The sequence below is a fragment of the Perognathus longimembris genome, chromosome 7 (assembly GCF_023159225.1).
Source record: "Perognathus longimembris pacificus isolate PPM17 chromosome 7, ASM2315922v1, whole genome shotgun sequence".
Taxonomy (NCBI): domain Eukaryota; kingdom Metazoa; phylum Chordata; class Mammalia; order Rodentia; family Heteromyidae; genus Perognathus; species Perognathus longimembris.
This window is the reverse complement of record NC_063167.1, coordinates 71,842,106-71,860,408: the sequence shown is the minus strand read 5'-3', so window position 1 is coordinate 71,860,408 and position 18,303 is coordinate 71,842,106. Positions and strand designations below refer to the sequence as shown.

Below are 18,303 nucleotides of genomic sequence, written 5' to 3'. Positions count from 1 at the left end.
ATCACCAGCTTTCTCTACGCTACCTGATACAATTCGTCAGCGCAGCCCATTCCCACTGCCACGTGCTCCCATGCAGCGGGCTGCCTCCGTGCGAGACAGCCAGGTGACTGTGCTGACGGGTCGGGGAGTCCTGGGCTGGCCATGGAGCGGTGCTTTCCAAAACTCAAGGGCCAGCAAGGAGACCAAGGAATCACTGTCAGCACGTTCATCTATCAGTATTTAGCAGGGGAAAAAATAGGTCAAGTACTTGATGAACATCTGTAGTGAGTCTTTTGTAGTTGTTTCAGGCTGTTTTCTTTCTTGGGAAAATAGGATAGCTGGTGTTCAGTCCTGTGGAAGGGGCTGTGTGTGTCTCCTCTCAGGAAATTCCACACCTGCCTCTACCTTCTCCACCCGCCTTCCATGCTGAGATCAGCTGCAGGGGTTGTGGCAAAACTGTTAGCCCAGTTTATGGAATTCATGGGTTGGAAGGGAGACAGAAATATCCTCACCTTTGTGTACAATGAAATTTTAATCGCTAGAGAAGAAAGACTAAAACTCCTATTCCGGCACCGGAGGTACCCTTAGTTGAAACATACATGGCTAAAGCTAACCTACATACATAGCTGAAGCTAACCTTCCTTCATGTCTCTCTCTCATGCTGCTTCTCTCTGTGTTTCTGTCCTAGTCTCTTTCTATGTGTCTCTCTTTCTCATCTATCTCTTGTTATGTAGTTCAAGCTGGCCTATAGCTTCTTATTTAGCTGGCTGGTCTTGCGTTCCTGCTTTGGCCTCCTAAGTGCTGAGATTACAGGTGTGAACAACCATGCCTGGCCTCTACCTCCATCTCTTCTTACATTACTTTGCCTTTTCCCTTCCACACTTTAAACTCTGGCTATAGCGGTTTTCTTTTCTTTTCTTACTTTCTATTTTATTGTTCTCTAAAAGAATTCCAATCTTTTTCCATGCTATTACTACTACCTGAAACTATTTTCCATTATTTCTTTGTTTGTTTATATTGAACTTCCATTTTAAGTTGGAACACAAGTCTTCTCAGTGTTCTTACCATGGACTTCTTTTCTCCCAAAAGCTCCTTGATACTCTCCCCAGCTTTTGCTGGAGCCTCTCATAAAATCAGTTTAATTAGACAGCTTGCATTGTCCTTCTTGCCTGACCAGGAGTGCCTTAAGAGCAAGAACTTGGTGATCTCTCTTGTTCTATTAATATACAGTCCAGTTTATACAAAGCAAAATGATCAGTAAGAAAAAAAAACGGAATTAAATGTAATCTCAGTGCTTCAACTTCTTAGGGAGCAGAACTGATATAGTCTAAACTCTAGATTAAGATATAATATGGAGACAATAACCATAATTTCTAGGTTTTTTCCTACTAAATATCTATAAAAAGGCTTAGCAGAGTTCCTGTGAGAGCCCTTTAGTGTTAACCACAAACTTTTTGGGATAGTGCTTGTGAGCTCTCATCTCCTGCCCAAATTATCAACATGATTATTAGATTATGTGTTTGTTTGTTTTTTTTACCAGTCCTGGGGCTTGAACTCAGAGCTTGAGCACTGTCCCTGGCTTCTTTATGCTCAAGGCTAGCACTCTACCACTTGAATCACAGCGCCACTTCTGGCTTTTTCTGTATATGTGGTGCTAAGGAATCAAAGCCAGGGCTTCATGTATGCAAGGCAGGCACTCTACCACTAGGCCACATTCTCAGTCCCTAGAATATGTTTTATCATAAAGATATAAATATAATAAAAGTATGTGTTTATCTATTAGGTATGTGTGTATTTATTTATTTATGGGTCTGAGGTTTGAACTCAGGGCCTTGTACTTGCTAAGCGAGAGCTCTACCACTCGAGCCACACTTCAAGCCCAATTTTTAAAGGTAGGATCCTATTTTAGATCCCCAGCTTCTATGTGGAGATAAGGAAACCATGGCACAGTGACCACAAGAGACATTCAATGATCTGGGTGCTGGTGAGTGTAAGAGACTCAGGAGTAAATGTGCTCTGTTCCCTGGAACAGAGTGATTTTTGACAATTCTATGTTCAGGGTAGATCCATATCACTTGTCCGAATGTTAAACCCATTTCAACAATGTCTGATGTTGAGTGTTGGTTAAAATCACAGCGTAGGTTCTGTAGACATCTTTTGTTTATGGTAACTAGATTGTCACAGTGTGGTTGGTTTGCTAAGGTTAAATGTGGTGGCCTCTTAACTATGCTATGAGTCCATCCACTAGACATTAGAGGTAAGGATGTCTTTGTAGCAACTCTAATTAACTGTGCCTGTGCGGTGCTATAAAGATGAAGGAAATTGGGGACCTACATCTTTATGTGAGTTGGCCAAGATCAAACATATGTAAGCCACTTCAGCTGTGGAGACAGTCTGAAATAGTCGAGACGGCATTGCAGAATTGCCAGATGTCACTGTGAGCAGGCCAGACATGGAGAGATCCAGTCATGGAATCCAGAGTGTTCTAGTCATGACTTTTCAATTTCTCTTCGTTCACAAACTGACCTGAAAATATACACTTCCCTTATCTATTAGAAGGATATTTTAGAAATGTCAAGTAAAAATGAAGAAACTACCTATTACTGCTATTCATACATAAATTTATCAAGTTCAACCTGTAATAATACATATTTTACTAAAGCAATACAGAGATAGAAAGTTACCAATGTGCTGGACTGGTGGGTTGATTCTCTTTAAGGACAATTTTGGATGGAAATTGGTGTTAGACCCCATGAGTCACATAATGTTTAGTACAAATTTCCAAAATTATCTCTTTTAATGTCTTTGTTTAAGTGTAACTTTACCCTGATCACAAGAGGAATCTTTCTGAGCGATCAAATGACTTTTTTTCTTTTTTTGCCAGTCCTGTGATTTGGACTCTGGGCCTTGGCTCTACCTCTGAGCTTCTTTTGCTTAACCACTGGAGCCACAGCACCACTTCTGAGTTTAATTAGAGACAAGAGTCTCATGGACTTTCCTGCCCGGGCTGGTCTTGAATTATCATCCTCAGATCTCAGCCTCCTGAGTAGATTGGATTACAGGCATGAGCCACTGGTACCTGGCTCCCAAATGACTTTTTAATGATTGTTTTTTGAAGACGGGAAGTCACAGATAGAAGCACTCACAGGTACACAGGTATTTTTTTTTAATCTCTAAAGAACTGATTATATTGTAAAATAGATTATCTTATTTTATTTAAATAATCACTTACGTATTTCTTATATTAGATAACTTGAGTATACATTTTGATTAACAGATAAAGTAACTGTTGATTTGGCTCACCTAAATATTTTAAATATCTAAGTATGATGTAGAAAGGTATTTTTACAGAGGATTACATTTTATCTTTACATAGCCACTCAATCTCAAGTGAACTCTGAGATAACTTCTTTTTGTTGGTTGTGGGGCTTGAACTTAAGGCCTGGGCTCTGTCCCTGAGCTTTTGTGCTCAAGTCTAGTGCTCTACCACTTTGAGTCACAGCACCACTTCTGGTTTTCTGGTAATTTATTGACTTTCCTGGCTGGCTTTGAACCATGATCTTCAGATCTCAGCCACCTGAGTAGCTACGATTACAGGCGTGAGCTACCAGTGCCTGGCCTGAGATGAATATTTTCAAAGATATTATAGAATACCTTATTTTACAGGTGGCATTCATTCCTCTAGAAGTTTTTTTAAGCTGTATAAAATTAACTTTATGTCTACATTATGTTGTCTAAGAAAAATCTCATGGCATGTTCAAGTTAGCTGCAAGTTCAAGTTAGCTGTTAGGTGGGGCCTCCCACCTGGGCTACCCTGTGAGCCAGGCCCTGGAAATCCGGAGTATTTCCAGGGGTAAAATGGCTGTTTCTGAAAGTCCTTGATGTGTGTGAGCACTGCCTCTGTCTCCATGGACTTGCCCATGTCCTTTGTGTAGATTCCTCAGTGCTGTCACGGGTCCTCTCAAATCTCTCTTTCTTGGACTTTTATAAAGCAGTAGTGGTCTGGAAGATGTGTGGTGATTTCCTGCACAGTTCGTTCTCTGGTTATTTGCCCATTTCCAGGCTCCACCTGTGCTGCCAATGAGCACCTTGAGATGGGGTTTCCCTGTGCACGTGGTACTTCACGGACTCTGCACAGTGCTGGGCGCACAGTAAGCACTCAATAAACACATAGTTAACCAACACCAACAGGGAAACTCCTCAAGCTTTAAGACTCTGTTTCTAATTATCTTCACAGTACCTCATCTAAGGCCATATGATCATAGGTGCTTAATGACTGGTTTGATTGAAACTGTAAATCAAACCTGAGAGAATGCACACTACATTCTTCAACTCCTGTGATGATGTGAATCTCAAGGCTTAAGTCTTTCCCCTCATTTGACCATCTCCCCATAACAGTTTCATGGGTGGTGCTTCAAATGAACATTTTGGGGTTGAGCCCTTGCCCGGGGTAGGAATCCTATGTGTTGTAAGTCATCAGAGGTGGAAGAAATGCTAAGGATTTTCAGTTCAGTCATTCTCATTGCAGGCTGAAGACATTGGATCTGTGTGTTTAATGACTTTGCAAGGTTGTTTTAAGCTATTTAACACTGCTTTTTGAGTCCTTTTGTGTTATCGCAGCTGATATACTGAGATAAGAGTAGTTTGTTATTTCTTGATTCCTAGAGTTCATCTCCATTTCATTCCTGACTTAACTTTATTATAATTAAGCATTTATGGCTTAGGGTGGTGATTCTCGTTCCTGCCTTCCCCTCTTCTAAACATGTACTGGAAAACACGTATCTAAAACTTCTGTTAGGCTCTAATTCGTGTCTATTTCAAACAATTTATACTTGCAGCATCATATATGAGGAGATTTATGTGTTTATTTGTTATTTATTCATATTTCTTTTTAAAAATTATCTTTAGGTAGTTGTACAGAGGGGTTTCAATTCAACAAACCAGTTTATAAGTACCATGCATCTTGATCAGCCTCACCCCTTCCATCATTCTCCATCTTTCCCACCCCCTCCCATCTCCTCCAGTTGCCTGGCTTTATTTTTACACGTTGTCTTGAATATTCTGTCTGTAATCACCCAACCCTCCTCTCTCCATTTGTCTGCCCCCATCCCCTTGACCTCTCTACCAGCCAAACATGTTTCAGCTTCTTAGCATTCATTTCGTTAAACGATTGTGAGGCGATTTTATGCTGTGATAGGCCAGTTCAAAGATTTTTGAAAAAAAATCTTGTTTTGAGAAAAAATGTGAGTGATGTATGGTCAGTGAGAAGTGTATGGGAAATCACAGAAACAAGATGGAATTTGAAAATCCATGGCTGAGGGTATCTAAGGCACTGTGTGTGTCTGAGTGTGTAACTGTAGAAAAATTCTGCTCCTGAAGTGTTGCACTCAGGTTAGGATGGAGAACTGCCGCTCAGAACTGGTTCTCCTCTCTGATCTGCACCGGAGGGTCCAAGGCCTAAGATTGTATGCGGAGACACATACAGACTACTTATAAAAACTCTTAGTTACTTTTGATGACACTAGGAACCAGGACTATGAGTCAACTAAAATTTTCATCAGGAATCCATCCTTTACTTAGGGGTTTGGGTTACTTCTGCAATACATTTAGAAATGATGGATGAAGAATTGGTAAAGACAGGAAAAAGTAGTACTTTGTTCCCTATAGACACTTCCTTGCACACACACACACACACACACTCCTGCCATGTTGGCAGAGATGCTGCCTGGGTTAGAGAGAGAAAGAAACCAGAGTTAGAAAGAAAGAAAATGTAAGATTTGTGGGATGTCTATTCACAGGTAGAAACCAGCTATAGGTAGGTGAAGATGGCAGCGAGATGGTGTGGCATTCTGCCTCATCCTTCTTCCCTCTTAGTAGTGTCAAGGACTCAGGTACAAGAAGCATTGATCCTTGACAGTCCCAAAGAGTTATTTATCGATAGGTCTAAGTAGACATTGCTCACTGGGCGTCGGTGGCTTACACCTGTAACCCTAGCTACTCAGGGGGCTGAGACCTAAGGATTGACGTTGAAGCCAGTCTGGGCAGGAAAATCTGTGAGACTTTTATCTCCAACTAGCCAGCAAAAAGCTGTGGAGGTGTGGCTCAAGTGGCACAAATCTAGCCTTGAATGAAAAAGCTCAAAGACAGTGCCCAGACCCTGATTTCAAGCCCCAGGACTGGCACATACACTTGCATACACAAATAGGTATGTTTTAAAAGAAGACATATATGGCCAAGTGGCAAGAGTGCTTGCCTCGTGTACATCAAGCCCTGGGTTCAATTCCCCAGCACCACGTATATAGAAAACGGCCAGAAGTGGCGCTGTGGCTCAAGTGGCAGAGTGCTAACCTTGAGCAAAAGGAAGCCAGGGACAGTGCTCAGGCCCTGAGTCCAAGGCCCAGGACTGGCCAAAAAAAAAAAAAAAATTTAAATAAATAAATAATAAAAGAAGACATATAAATGACCAACAGGGACATGAAAACAATGTTCCTTATCATTAATAATCAGGGAGTCTTAGTCAAAACTACAGTGATATTTCATCCTAGCAGTAATGGTTTTTAGCGAAAAGAGTAAGTATAGTAAATGCTGAAAGGACGTGTAAATAAGGGAGAGCCTGGAACACCATTAGTGAGGATTAAATTAGTGCAGCCAGTATGGAAAACAGGTTCCCGAAGATAAAAATAGAAGTATCATATGATTCAATAATCTCACTACTGGGTGTAGGTACAAAGGAAATAAAACCAGAATGTCAACGAGACATTTGTACTCCCAGATTCATTACAACACTGCTTACAAGAAATGGAAACAAGTTAAATGTCCATCAACAGACTAATGGATAAGGAAAATTCTGATACACAGTGGAAGAGCATTTGGTCATAAAAAAACAAAAACCTGTCTTTTACAACAACATAGATGGAACTGAGGCTTGTTATGTGTAGTGAAGTAAGGCAGGCACAGAAAGACAAAGGCTGTAGGATCTCACTCCTGTGTGAAGCCTCTGAACAAGTTGGCTTCATAGAAGTTGAGAGGAAAATGATGGTTGCCAGAGGCTGTGGAGTGTAGGAAAGGGTGCTGGGAGAGGTTGGTCCACAGATTCTGGTGTCTGGTTAGGTAAGAGTAAGAAGTTCTGGTGTGCTCTTTGCATGCTAACATGTCTACAGCATTTCCTAAAGCTAGAATAAAGGAGTTTGAATGTTTTCACCATAGAGAAATAATAAATGCCTGAGGAGATAGGTACAACTTGATTTCAGTAAAACACAACAATATTGGTAGGGAGAATGCATACATGTAACAGGCTGTAATAGTGCCCCATTGGTAGATACAATGCTTGTGTTTTCATATATTAATTAAAAATGTAATTACTATTACAATAAATTTAATTAACATTAAGAAACTAAAAGAGCAACCCCAAACACACATTAAAGGTAAGTTGCCAATCTTGGGGCTTGGGACTCAAGGCCTGAGCACTGTCCCTGGCTTCTTTTTTTAAAATTTAATTTTATTGTCAAAGTGATGTACAGAAGGGTTACAGTTATATACATAAGGTAGTGAGTACATTTCTTGTCAAACTTTTTACCTCTTCCCTCATTTTTCTCCCACTCCCCCCCCCCCAGCCTCTCCCCTAAGTTGTACAATTCATTTCCAACATATTGTCTGTCCTGTGAGGGTGTGGCCTCTAAACAGTGACAAAACTTCCCTCCCTGAGTAGCTGATCTAGCCAGGCTCACATGGTTTAGTCAGAGGTTGCCATCATTCTGGAGAATGTGCCTTGGCTTCTTTTTGCTCAAGGCTAGCACTCTACCACTTGAGCCACGACGCCACTTCCAGCCTTTTCTGTTTATGTGGTGCTGAGGAATCGAACCCAGGGCTTCATGCATGCTAGGCAAGCACTGTACCACTAGGCCACATCCCCAGCCCATTAGGAGATGGAAATGCTAATTGAGCTGGTTTGATCACAACAGAGGGTCTGCTAGGAGCTTGGCCCAAAGGACTCCTTTGACCTCAAAAGATTCAACTTGCTAAGCTAAATTGGCAGAATCTTACCACTTAATAATTCGTGACATTAGGTTCCCCCAAATAAGCTTTAAGGGCATCAGCATATTCTCTGGTGAGCCTGACTACAGCCCTCCCCATCTTTCTCCTTCCCTGTGGCTCACCCCACTGGTGCCAGAAGCATGGAAAACACAGGAAAGGACCATCTGGCCCAGCCGCCAGCTTTCTATCTGGTGGCTCTGAATCCACTTTCCTGTTTGGACCACCCCTCCTCTGCCTGTGACTCACAAACCAATCAAGGTGTCTCCTGTTCTCATTTATTCCCTTTGTTCCAACTGCCTTCTCCAGTAACTTTTTCCATATGCTTAGACCCTTACCTCCCCAAAGAGGTCCCCCTCCCCCCCATCACAAATGACCTGATTGGATCTCAGGAAAAACCATTTACTCAAATGTGTGACAAAGTGCTTCTAACAATACCAAACCGCTTTTCATTATGCTGGATGACCTAGGGCAGAGACTTTTGGAGAAGAAGTGGCTGACTGTAAGAACAGCCGACAGATGGGTCGGGATGGTCTGGACTGAAGGAACAGGTAGCTGTATGGATAAATGCAACAGTCTAACCTAGATCTCCAGATAGAGCTTGCAACCACGATTTTCCTCTAACCTGTTATTTATTCTGTCATCTCAAGAAACTGGCCTCCTTCCCTTCATTGTGGTGACATCAGTGCTTTTTATTATGGTTTGTTCTGGGCCAATTTTCTTCAGCTGTTGCTGAAACTTACTAAAATGCCAGATGTCAAGTTGGAAATGCGAAACCCCGAAGAAGGTCGTAAATCACAAAAACAAACCATAAAAAATATAATAAAATATGCTTAGTGTTGTGCTCTGGAGCTTCCAAGTTCAAATCCCCTTTTGTCCACCCCTCTCTGGGCTACCGCGTTCCTCTCCACCCCGAGCCCTAACCAGCCCCCACACCCTTCTTTGTTAGGGACAGTGGTGATGAGCAGTTCAGTAGTGTCTGACCCCAGGCTTGGCTGTTTGTGTTGCAGATTCTGAGCAGAGCACTGGGTCGGACTCCGACGTGCTCCCTGAGCACACGGCCTGCTCCTTCAGCACTCCTGCGGAGCTGGTCCCCGGAGCAACTGGCCCTGGGCCTGCCACCGCCATGTCATCCATGGAGGAGATCCAGGTGGAGCTGCAGTGTGCTGACCTCTGGAAGAGGTTCCATGATATTGGAACCGAAATGATTATCACCAAAGCAGGCAGGTAAGATGTTTCTTGGAATGGCCAGATTCTGAGAATCTACAGTAGTCGGAGCCTGCCTGTCCCCTGCCTCCCCCTCATGAATTTCTGGTAGCAGTGGCGGGCTGTGGCATCTTATGCTCCTGCATATTGGCCATGTGCTCTTTGTGCGTTTACTGTGATTTATCGTTGTCCTCCAGCACTCAAACCCGAATGACTGCCACCCCACAAACAATTTCTGTTTGCAAATATATTTCAGCTAATGCCAAAGGGCCTGGGTATCCTAAGAGGCAGAGGATAGATTGTCAAAGCAAGTGTTTATAAACCTCCCTGTCTAGTCTCAGGAAGCATCTCCCCAGTCAACAGCAGACATCTTCTAAGATGATTAGAACACCCAGACACGTTGTAAGAATTGGGCTTGGTGATCTTCAGAGCCCTGTTTTGTGACCCAGTTGTCTGAGTGTTGGCTCAAAATTATAACACATTAACTGTGAGCTCATGCTGGTGGCTCAGGCCTATAATCCTAGCTACTCGGGAAGCTGAGATCTGAGGATGGAGGTTCAAAGCCAGCCATGTGCAGAAAAGTCAGTGAGATTCCTATCTCCAAGTAACAAACAAAAAGTCAGAGGTGGAGGTGTGGCTCCAATGGTAGAGTGACAACCTTGAGTGAAAAAGCCAAGTGAGAGTACAAAGCCCTGAGTTCAAACCCCAGGACTTGTGTTACACCCCATATTTGTGAAATCTCATACAAAACATAAGTAGGTAAATAATAGGATGATAAAGAAATTAAAATACAATTTCTCTTGAAATAGACAGTTTTCATTAAACCACTTCTTTGTTGTCATTTTTTAAAAACTCTCCATATCCCGTTTCCATAGCCAAGTATCTATTCTATGTGAGACACTCAATGTATATATTTAATTATATATTAACAAATAAGTATATAAATATATTACACATAAACATATCTATAATTATATAAACACATATAATAAATATTTTTACATAAAATGTCATTTAAGTTTATAGGGAACCTATTTTAAGGACTCCTAAAATCACAGGATAATAATAATCATACTACCTATGAACAAGGATGCAAAGACTAATAGTTAATTAACTTGACTAAGTCATGGGGTAGTAAAAGGTAGTGCTGGAATTCAACATCTATCTGTGAAGCTCCCAAATAATGGTCTGAAACTATTTATGACTCTGTACTTCTAAGAAACCATTGCAGTTCTTGCTTTTTTGGATTCAAAAAACAATTTACCTAAAACTAAATTTGGATTCAGATTTTTTATTATATAGGAATAGGCAATTGAAAACCAGCCAAAAATCCTTCTCTTTTTGTACTTTTAAAGCTGGTATCTATAGACTTACAAGTCATGGGAAGGGAAAAGATCCTCCTCGCCACTCATAGGCTGCTTCCAAGAATATGGACATGAAAAGTGAGAAAATGCTTTTGCTGGGCCATCCACCCACATGCATGGGAGACCTTCCCACCCACAGGGTGCAAGCAAATCCAAGATCATGGCTTGTTCCCTTCTCTCCTGAACTTCCTTCTTTACATTTCACTCCTAAGTCAGTCTACCAGAAAGCTCTTTAAATAAGGCAACTTTTAGAGACAACATCTTTTAGGTCCAACTCTTTCTTGTCACTAGAGTTTTAGAGCTCTTACCTTGTTAAGGCTTGGAAGAAAACAAAACAAAACAGGAAACTTTCATTTGTGACGGTTGCTCCTCATTGATTTATTCTGCCTACCTCTGTTCCCACAAGTTCCTGTCCTCAAGTTTCCCATCCTCAGCATTTGTACACAGCAACACAATCATGTAATCAGTACCACGGACAGAGGCAATTGCAGGGATTCTTGGGTTTCTGAGACAAAAGAATTGGCCTACATTCTACCTATAAAACCCAAACCAACCATAACTCATTTTTATGAAATATGAATAATTATTTTTTTCTTCAGAATGTTGTAAATTCTCATGGATTAAAATAAAAGTTTTTCTTTTTCAAAATCTTTTGCAATGTTTTTTTGGGAGAATTAAAATTTATACCTACAATTTTAAAGCAGGCCAGCACATTACAAATAGTTGAGTCCTTTTGCTTTGGGAGTTAAATGATTTATCCAAAGTCATACTGCTAATTAATTTTAGAACTTGAGCATTGGGAAGGGATGGGTATCATTTCACATAAGGTAAAATTGGTATTAAATTAAAAACACCAAGTCCCCTCCCTCAGGGAGTCACTCAGACAAAACAATCAATTTCTTTCACTGTCATGTAGACTTATACATACAGGGCAATTGTAATCCATTGTTATTAAAGAGAATTATAGAGTTATATTTAAATATATAGAGCAAAGGTTCTCATATTTTTAAAGAATTAATACATATCAAAGTGTTCAACCCATAGCAGATATGAGATAGCTAACCATCACATCTCATTAGTGCACCATGAGACTGAATTAAACTTGTGAGAGCAGGGAGGGAAATGCAAAATGATATGCCAGCATAGGAGGTTGGGAAGCAATGAAGTAGGGAAAAAAATAGTTTTGTATTGTTTTTCACAGTTATTTAAGAATAAGCTGTATCCTAACTGGATGCTGGTGGCTCATACTTACAACCTTGACTACACAGAAAGCTAAAGTCTAAAGAATTATGATTTGAAACCAGCTTGGGGAGAAACATCTGAGAGATGTCATCTCCAGAACAAACAGCACAAAGCCTGGCTGGAGGCATGGTTCAAGTGGTAGAGCAAGCAGTCTGGGCAAGCACAACATTCTGAGTTTAAACCCTAGTACTGGCAACAACCCCAGAAGAGAATTAGCCATATCCCTATTAGAGCTCTATTGCCTCTTTCATACCCTTCATAATGTGCTTGTGTCTCTGACTCACTGTCAGAGGACAATTGCTTTTGGGGTTGTTTTCCCCAGGTAAGTGGCAAATGAATGACTTGCACAGACAGCCCTCATGTCACCAACCACCCTACACTTGCAAGTCCGCTGGCTGAGGTCAGTGTATGGTCCATGGTCATGAAATGGAGCAAAGCCAATTAAGCCATATGTGGATCAAACTTGTGACCTTGACCTCATTAGCACCGTGCTCTGCCCAGCTCCACTAACAAGCCCCAGATGGCTGGACTTAATGCAGCATTTTGTGTACAAGGACCCTAGAGCATAAGGAGGGGTGAGCCACAGAACTGGGCACTTGAAAAAAAAAAAGGTCTGGCTCCATGTAGAAGAGATTGGATGGTTTTCTGATGGCTAAGAAAGAATGGCGCACCTCATTCTCGACTTGCTGAAACTCGATCTTTCTTTGGGGTTCCCTGCCCCTCTTCAGTGGCAAGTAAAGCTGTAAAGCACCACATCCTGATCTCACTTGCTTTGGCAAGTTTAACAAGCCATTGTGGTAGAAACAAGGTGGGGCCCGAGGCTACCAGGCCATTTGGTGTTAGCCTCCTATCCCACAGAGCCCTTCCTCTGACACACATTGACAGCCTGAGAACTGGCGGAAGTTGTTGCATGTTTATGCATGGAAGAAAAAAAAAAACTCAACCCTTAGCAGCCTTTCTTTTGGAGACACATTTTGGGTATCTTTCTTTCTTTTGGGTAACACATTCACTTTTTTTTTAAACCTTTTCTGTGGGATTATTTTTAGAGTGGTTATTTTCAAAGAGCTCAGTCAAAAATATTTTTAAAACCACTGTGATAAGTTTACTATCTTGGTTAATAAGAGTATTGTGTTATTGTCTCAACCATGAAGATTATAGCTGCTAGGAAATGTATGCAGGCACACACATACTGACTGACACATACACACCCATTTCACATCGAAGATTAATTATAGAAAGCGGAGTATGGGACAAGCCTCTGGAGTATGTGGATAACCAATTTTTTTAATTTGTGTCAGCACAGGGGTTGAACTCAGAACCTGGGCTGATGCTCTACTACTTGAGTCACACCTTTACTTCCAGCTTTTTGGTAGTTGATTGGAGATAGAAGTCTCTTGGATTTTTCTTGCCCAGGCTTTGGACTGTGGTCCTCAGATCTCAAACTCCTGAGAAGCTAGGATTCCAGGCATGAACCACTGGTGCCTAGCAGGAAAAGCCTTCAGAAGAGATACTGGCTCATAGCCCAAGACCCCACAGTACACATTATAGTGATATTTTTGCCAAGTGAGAGAAATATCAATCAACTGAAAGAATTAGAGGTCCCCGGGCTTTGAGATGCCCAGAAGACCCAATAAGACACCTGGAGCCTTCCTTCTGCTCACTCTTCCTCCTCTGCCTCCCCCACGGCCTTATTTGCCCTCACAGGAGGATGTTTCCTGCCATGCGAGTGAAAATTACTGGCCTCGATCCTCACCAGCAGTACTACATCGCGATGGACATTGTGCCTGTGGACAATAAAAGATACAGGTAGGAATAATCCTGCCACGTGCTCTAGTCGACACCACCACCAGCCCCAATCGTTAGGTAAAGTATTTTAATTACACACACTGTACAGGGAGCCAGGACAATGAATGGTATGTTAATGGCCGGTGGCAGGGCACAGGCAGGAAGTGGTCACTAAGTGTAGGAAACCGTGGCTTAGTAAGTCTGCTCTTAAATCCTCTTTATGTCTCTGGATGAAATGTTTCCTAGTTTCTCTAGGGCAGCAACAGTGAAAGGGATCTTGGGCCTGAAGTGAATTCAGTGAACATGAAAGTGAGTAACATAGAAAAGGGTTTGGCTTGATCAGTGCTACTTGAAGGGGCATAGACTATTTTGGAAATGGGAAGAAGTGGGCCAGTGCTGATACACAGTCTTATCTCCGATAGGATCCTGGGGATGATGGACAGGTACAGTAGAAAAACCAGGAGTACCTCAGGAAGAACATGTAGCTAGGGAGAATTATGGGCTTTAATTTGTGGGTCTGTAAGTATGCAAAATAAACCTGTTCTTTAATTTATGAAAATCCAGTGGAGTGTGTGTGTGTGTGTGTGTGTGTGTGTGTGTGTGTGTGTGAATATTGGGGCTTAAACGTAGAGCCTTATACTCTCATTTGGCTTTTTTCTGCTCAAAGCTAATGCTCTACCACTTGAGCCATATCTCCCCTTTAGCTTTGGGTTTTTAATTAGAAATAAGAGTCTCATGGACTTATCTGCTTGGGCTGGCTTCGAACCTTGATACTTAGATCTCAGCCACATGAAAAGCTAGGATCATGGGTGTGAGCCACCCACCGGCTCCCGGCTTGTCAATGGAATCTTTAAATCTCTTGGATGATGTATATGCTTTTCTTGTCAGAAAAAGTTGTGGCTTATTTGATCTCTTGAGATCTCAGTAGAATCAGTGGGTTGTGTCTCAGGTTTGATAGTCTGAGAATTTAAACCTGTGACTTTCTAACTGACAGATGGGAAATGAGAGGGGGAGACAAGAGTGGGTGACAGCTGGCTGCGAGGAGCGTGTGGTGTGGATTGCAGGGCTCAAGAGGGAAGATGCTCGTGTGTGTGTGTGTGTGTGTGTGTGTGTGTGTGTGTGTGTGTATCTGGGCCTCGTGCTCTGGTTGCCAGGATCTGGGATCCTTGTGAGCCTTGAGAGCCCGGAAGCAGAGCAGTGTCAATTGGTGGAGATGCCCAGAGCACAACATGGGGAAAATCTGCAAAGCCCATTTCCCTCAATGCTCCTGCCCAGTGGCTTTGTGGGAGGGCAGTCTGCACAGTGATGAGTGGCAAATCATTTTTACCAAAGGAACAAAACCACGCTCAGTGGGAAGATTTGGTGGGAAGGCTTGGGCTAAAGCAAAGGCCCTCCATTCTCAGACAGGCCTCAGAACTCTGCCTCCCAGCATGGAAACAGTTAAAGAGCAGCCGGGAGCGTCTCTGCACATGGCTACCTTTTATAGGACAATATCGAAGATGTTTTTAATAAGGAACAAAATCCCGAACAAGTGGCCAAAGGGATTATATGGTTTGCATTTGGGAGGTGAAAGGTTGCAGTAAAATACCTTTTCCTTTGCTAGACACGTGGGTTCAGGATTCCGGGTGTGCACCCAGGGGAAGGGGGAGGAGGCACATGGCAAGGAGAGGGACAAGAAAGGAAAAGGAGTGTGAGAATGTTCTCCTCCGAGGAGTTGCAGCTTTGATCCTTCACTGCTACCCTCCTCTACCCTCCCCCAGCCCACTCAGCCCTCCTCCTCCTACTCGCCCACCCCATTGCTCAAGTCCATCTCTGCTGCATTTCCCCCTTCTGGTGCTCTCACCAACAGCCTCTCTATCTTTCTATCACCTCCCGGTCCTTGTCTTCTTGATGTGTCTCCTTGCTCCCGGCTCTCCTTGTTTCCTGGGCCTGCCTCTCTGCATCCGTCTGAATCCTCCTCTCTCCTTTTCTATCCCAGGTATGTGTATCACAGCTCAAAATGGATGGTGGCTGGCAACGCAGACTCTCCCGTACCGCCCAGGGTTTACGTGCACCCTGATTCTCTGGCTTCTGGAGACACCTGGATGAGGCAGGTGGTCAGCTTTGACAAACTCAAGCTGACCAACAATGAACTGGACGATCAAGGACATGTGAGTGAAACAATTCCCTTTGCCTCGCTCCTTCTCCCCATTTTTCTTTTCTTTTTCAAATAGTAAAACAAGGATTTCTGTGTCACTTGATGTCTTCCTAAGTAAGTGAGCATAAAGGTTTTTCTTCCCCCTCCAGTTATATTTCACTCATTGCAAACCTAATGTTTAGCAAACATCTGCTTCACATCAGCTTGTTTATCAAACAAAGTCCTCTTGGTCCAGGGATTACAGCCTCGTCAGAGGCACTGAAACAGAAGGCAAATTAAACAGAAGAAACCACAAGGCTCGTTAGACTCACTCAGAAGGCGGTAAACTAGGGAACAGAAGTCAATGACAGTTGGGGCTGATTGGTGCAGAAATTTGTGAATTTTTAAGAGAAGACTAAGCCTTAAGGCTTTGCAGGTATAATTCAAGCTCTCGATGTTATTAATTTATCTCTGGTAATAAAACATGTAACTGAATGTTCACTCAATGACGGTATCTTTACTGGAGACACTGAAACCATCACTTCTTCTCCCCTCCCCTCAAGAAAATGACAGTATCCCGCTCCCATGACCTAAAAGAATGCCCATCATTTCAACAATGAGTATGGATACTAATGTGTAAAATCTACATACAGCATGGATCCATGTGGAAACCGTGAATGATGTGTCTGAGAGGTTCTGAAAATTGCTTTTATGTTATCAGCTGGCACTAAAGCAATCATTCAGCATTTTTTTCAATGAAAACAAATGCATTATTGCTACCATCCCTGCTACAGGGATAGCCTAGTTTGTGGTTCCTTGTAATGCTCTCTGAAGACTCAACCATTCCCTCCCATGGACGGCTGTGCTGACTTCCTGTTTCCTGTACATATTGCCCCCGGTCCATCCTCTTCCTATGATGCTCTTATCATGTGATTTTTGAAAAGATGGGGAGACCTAACACAAAGTTTCCTCTTCTCCTTTCAGATCATCCTGCACTCTATGCACAAATACCAGCCTCGAGTGCACGTGATCCGGAAGGATTTCAGCAGCGACCTCTCACCCACCAAGCCCGTCCCCGTCGGGGAGGGGGTGAAGACGTTCAACTTTCCCGAGACTGTGTTCACCACCGTCACGGCCTATCAGAACCAGCAGGTGAGCCATCACCCTGAAAAACATCCAGCGCATGCTCCAACAAGCAAGGCCTTGCTTTGGGTTAAGAAATGCTCTGTTGAGTCAGAATGAGAAGCACTAGGCTTGCAGAATGCTTGGGGCATTGTGACAACACTCTGGGGGCAGCAGGCACCATCTAAATTGCTTCTGCCTGGCTGCATCAAGCTCAACAAAGCCTCTCAAACTCTTAAAATGTGTTACTTCATTTACAATTTCAAACTAACTTCACCTCTAGGTGATCTATAAGATCTGTTGCTATGTCTGTAAGATGTTCATTTTCTAAGTTTAGTGAGAAGTTAATATGTTTCAGCAGAGAGAGATCTGGTTACTTAAAGTATTCTTTTTCTTAATTAAAGAAGAGATTTAGTTGAGTGAAAGACATAAATAAATAATGATAATACAGAGGAATACTTCAGTGACAAACATGTGAACAGGTTTTCCTTCTTTTCCTTCCTTCTGGCTCGCATCTCCATAGAATTAGGCGAGGACGAGGGCACATGTGTGTGTTTACCAACTCAGACCCGCATCCAGTTCACAATCGGCTTGCCTACACTGCTCCCTCACTGAGTCTGCTCAGGCAGAGGAGGGGCAAGATGGAGGCTAGTTCAAACAATAAGTTGCTCATTAAAAGAAAAGTAGGTTCCTGGGCTGTGCTGGATTCTGAAGAGATTATAATCAAAAGGTAACAGCTTCTGTTGCTGTGTTTTCATGTTGATGAATTCAGGATGCACTGACATTCAAAATCCACAAGTCATACCCAGTTCTGCCCATGCTCACATCATGATTACAGCTCTGGCATCACAAGACTGTTGTCTGAAAATCAATAAGCACGATTGTGATAGTCCCATTTGACTGTGCAGATGTGATATAATATGATGCAGTGTTTTCCAATAAAACCAGGTAACCTCAGTCTTTTGCCAGGCATGTGTGTGCACGAACGCCAGTACTAGAGTTTGAACTCAGGGTTTTGAGCCCTCACTTGGCTTTTTCACTCAAGGCTGGTGCTCTGCTACTTGAGCCACACTTCTCCATTGTTTGCGTTCTTCTTTCTAATTTGTTACTTCTGCCCTTGGGCTGGTCTTGCCCTCCCTGTATCTGGGATCCTTAAGATAACTTTCTATCATGTTACCTGGAATGCCAGTTGCATGTATTACAGGCCATCTACATATTTTTGGCAGATGGATTTTGCTAAAACAGTACTAATTGCATCACTTACCTATCAAAAATTGCTCCTGACTACTCAGTGTCACAGGGCTACAGTCCAGGACCTCAGCTCTTATCCTTGGCATATTCTGTGCCATCCCACCAATTCCATTTGGTGCTCATTTCTCACTATTCCTGCCACATATTTACATGGGCACAGCGATGCAGGTAGAATTTTCTGACTGACCTTGTAGCTGTCTTGCTTTT

General features: G+C 42.6%; 1 protein-coding gene across 1 annotated transcript in view; it reads left to right on the top strand.

Moving 5' to 3' along the window:
• Positions 1-18,303, top strand: part of Tbx15 (T-box transcription factor 15) — an 87,358-nt gene that overhangs the window by 45,042 nt on the left and 24,013 nt on the right. Inside the window, exons 2-5 of the mRNA XM_048351867.1 lie at positions 9,021-9,237; positions 13,527-13,628; positions 15,586-15,757; positions 16,708-16,875. Coding sequence (XP_048207824.1) covers positions 9,021-9,237; positions 13,527-13,628; positions 15,586-15,757; positions 16,708-16,875 — 659 coding nt within the window. The remainder of the gene's footprint in view (positions 1-9,020; positions 9,238-13,526; positions 13,629-15,585; positions 15,758-16,707; positions 16,876-18,303) is intronic.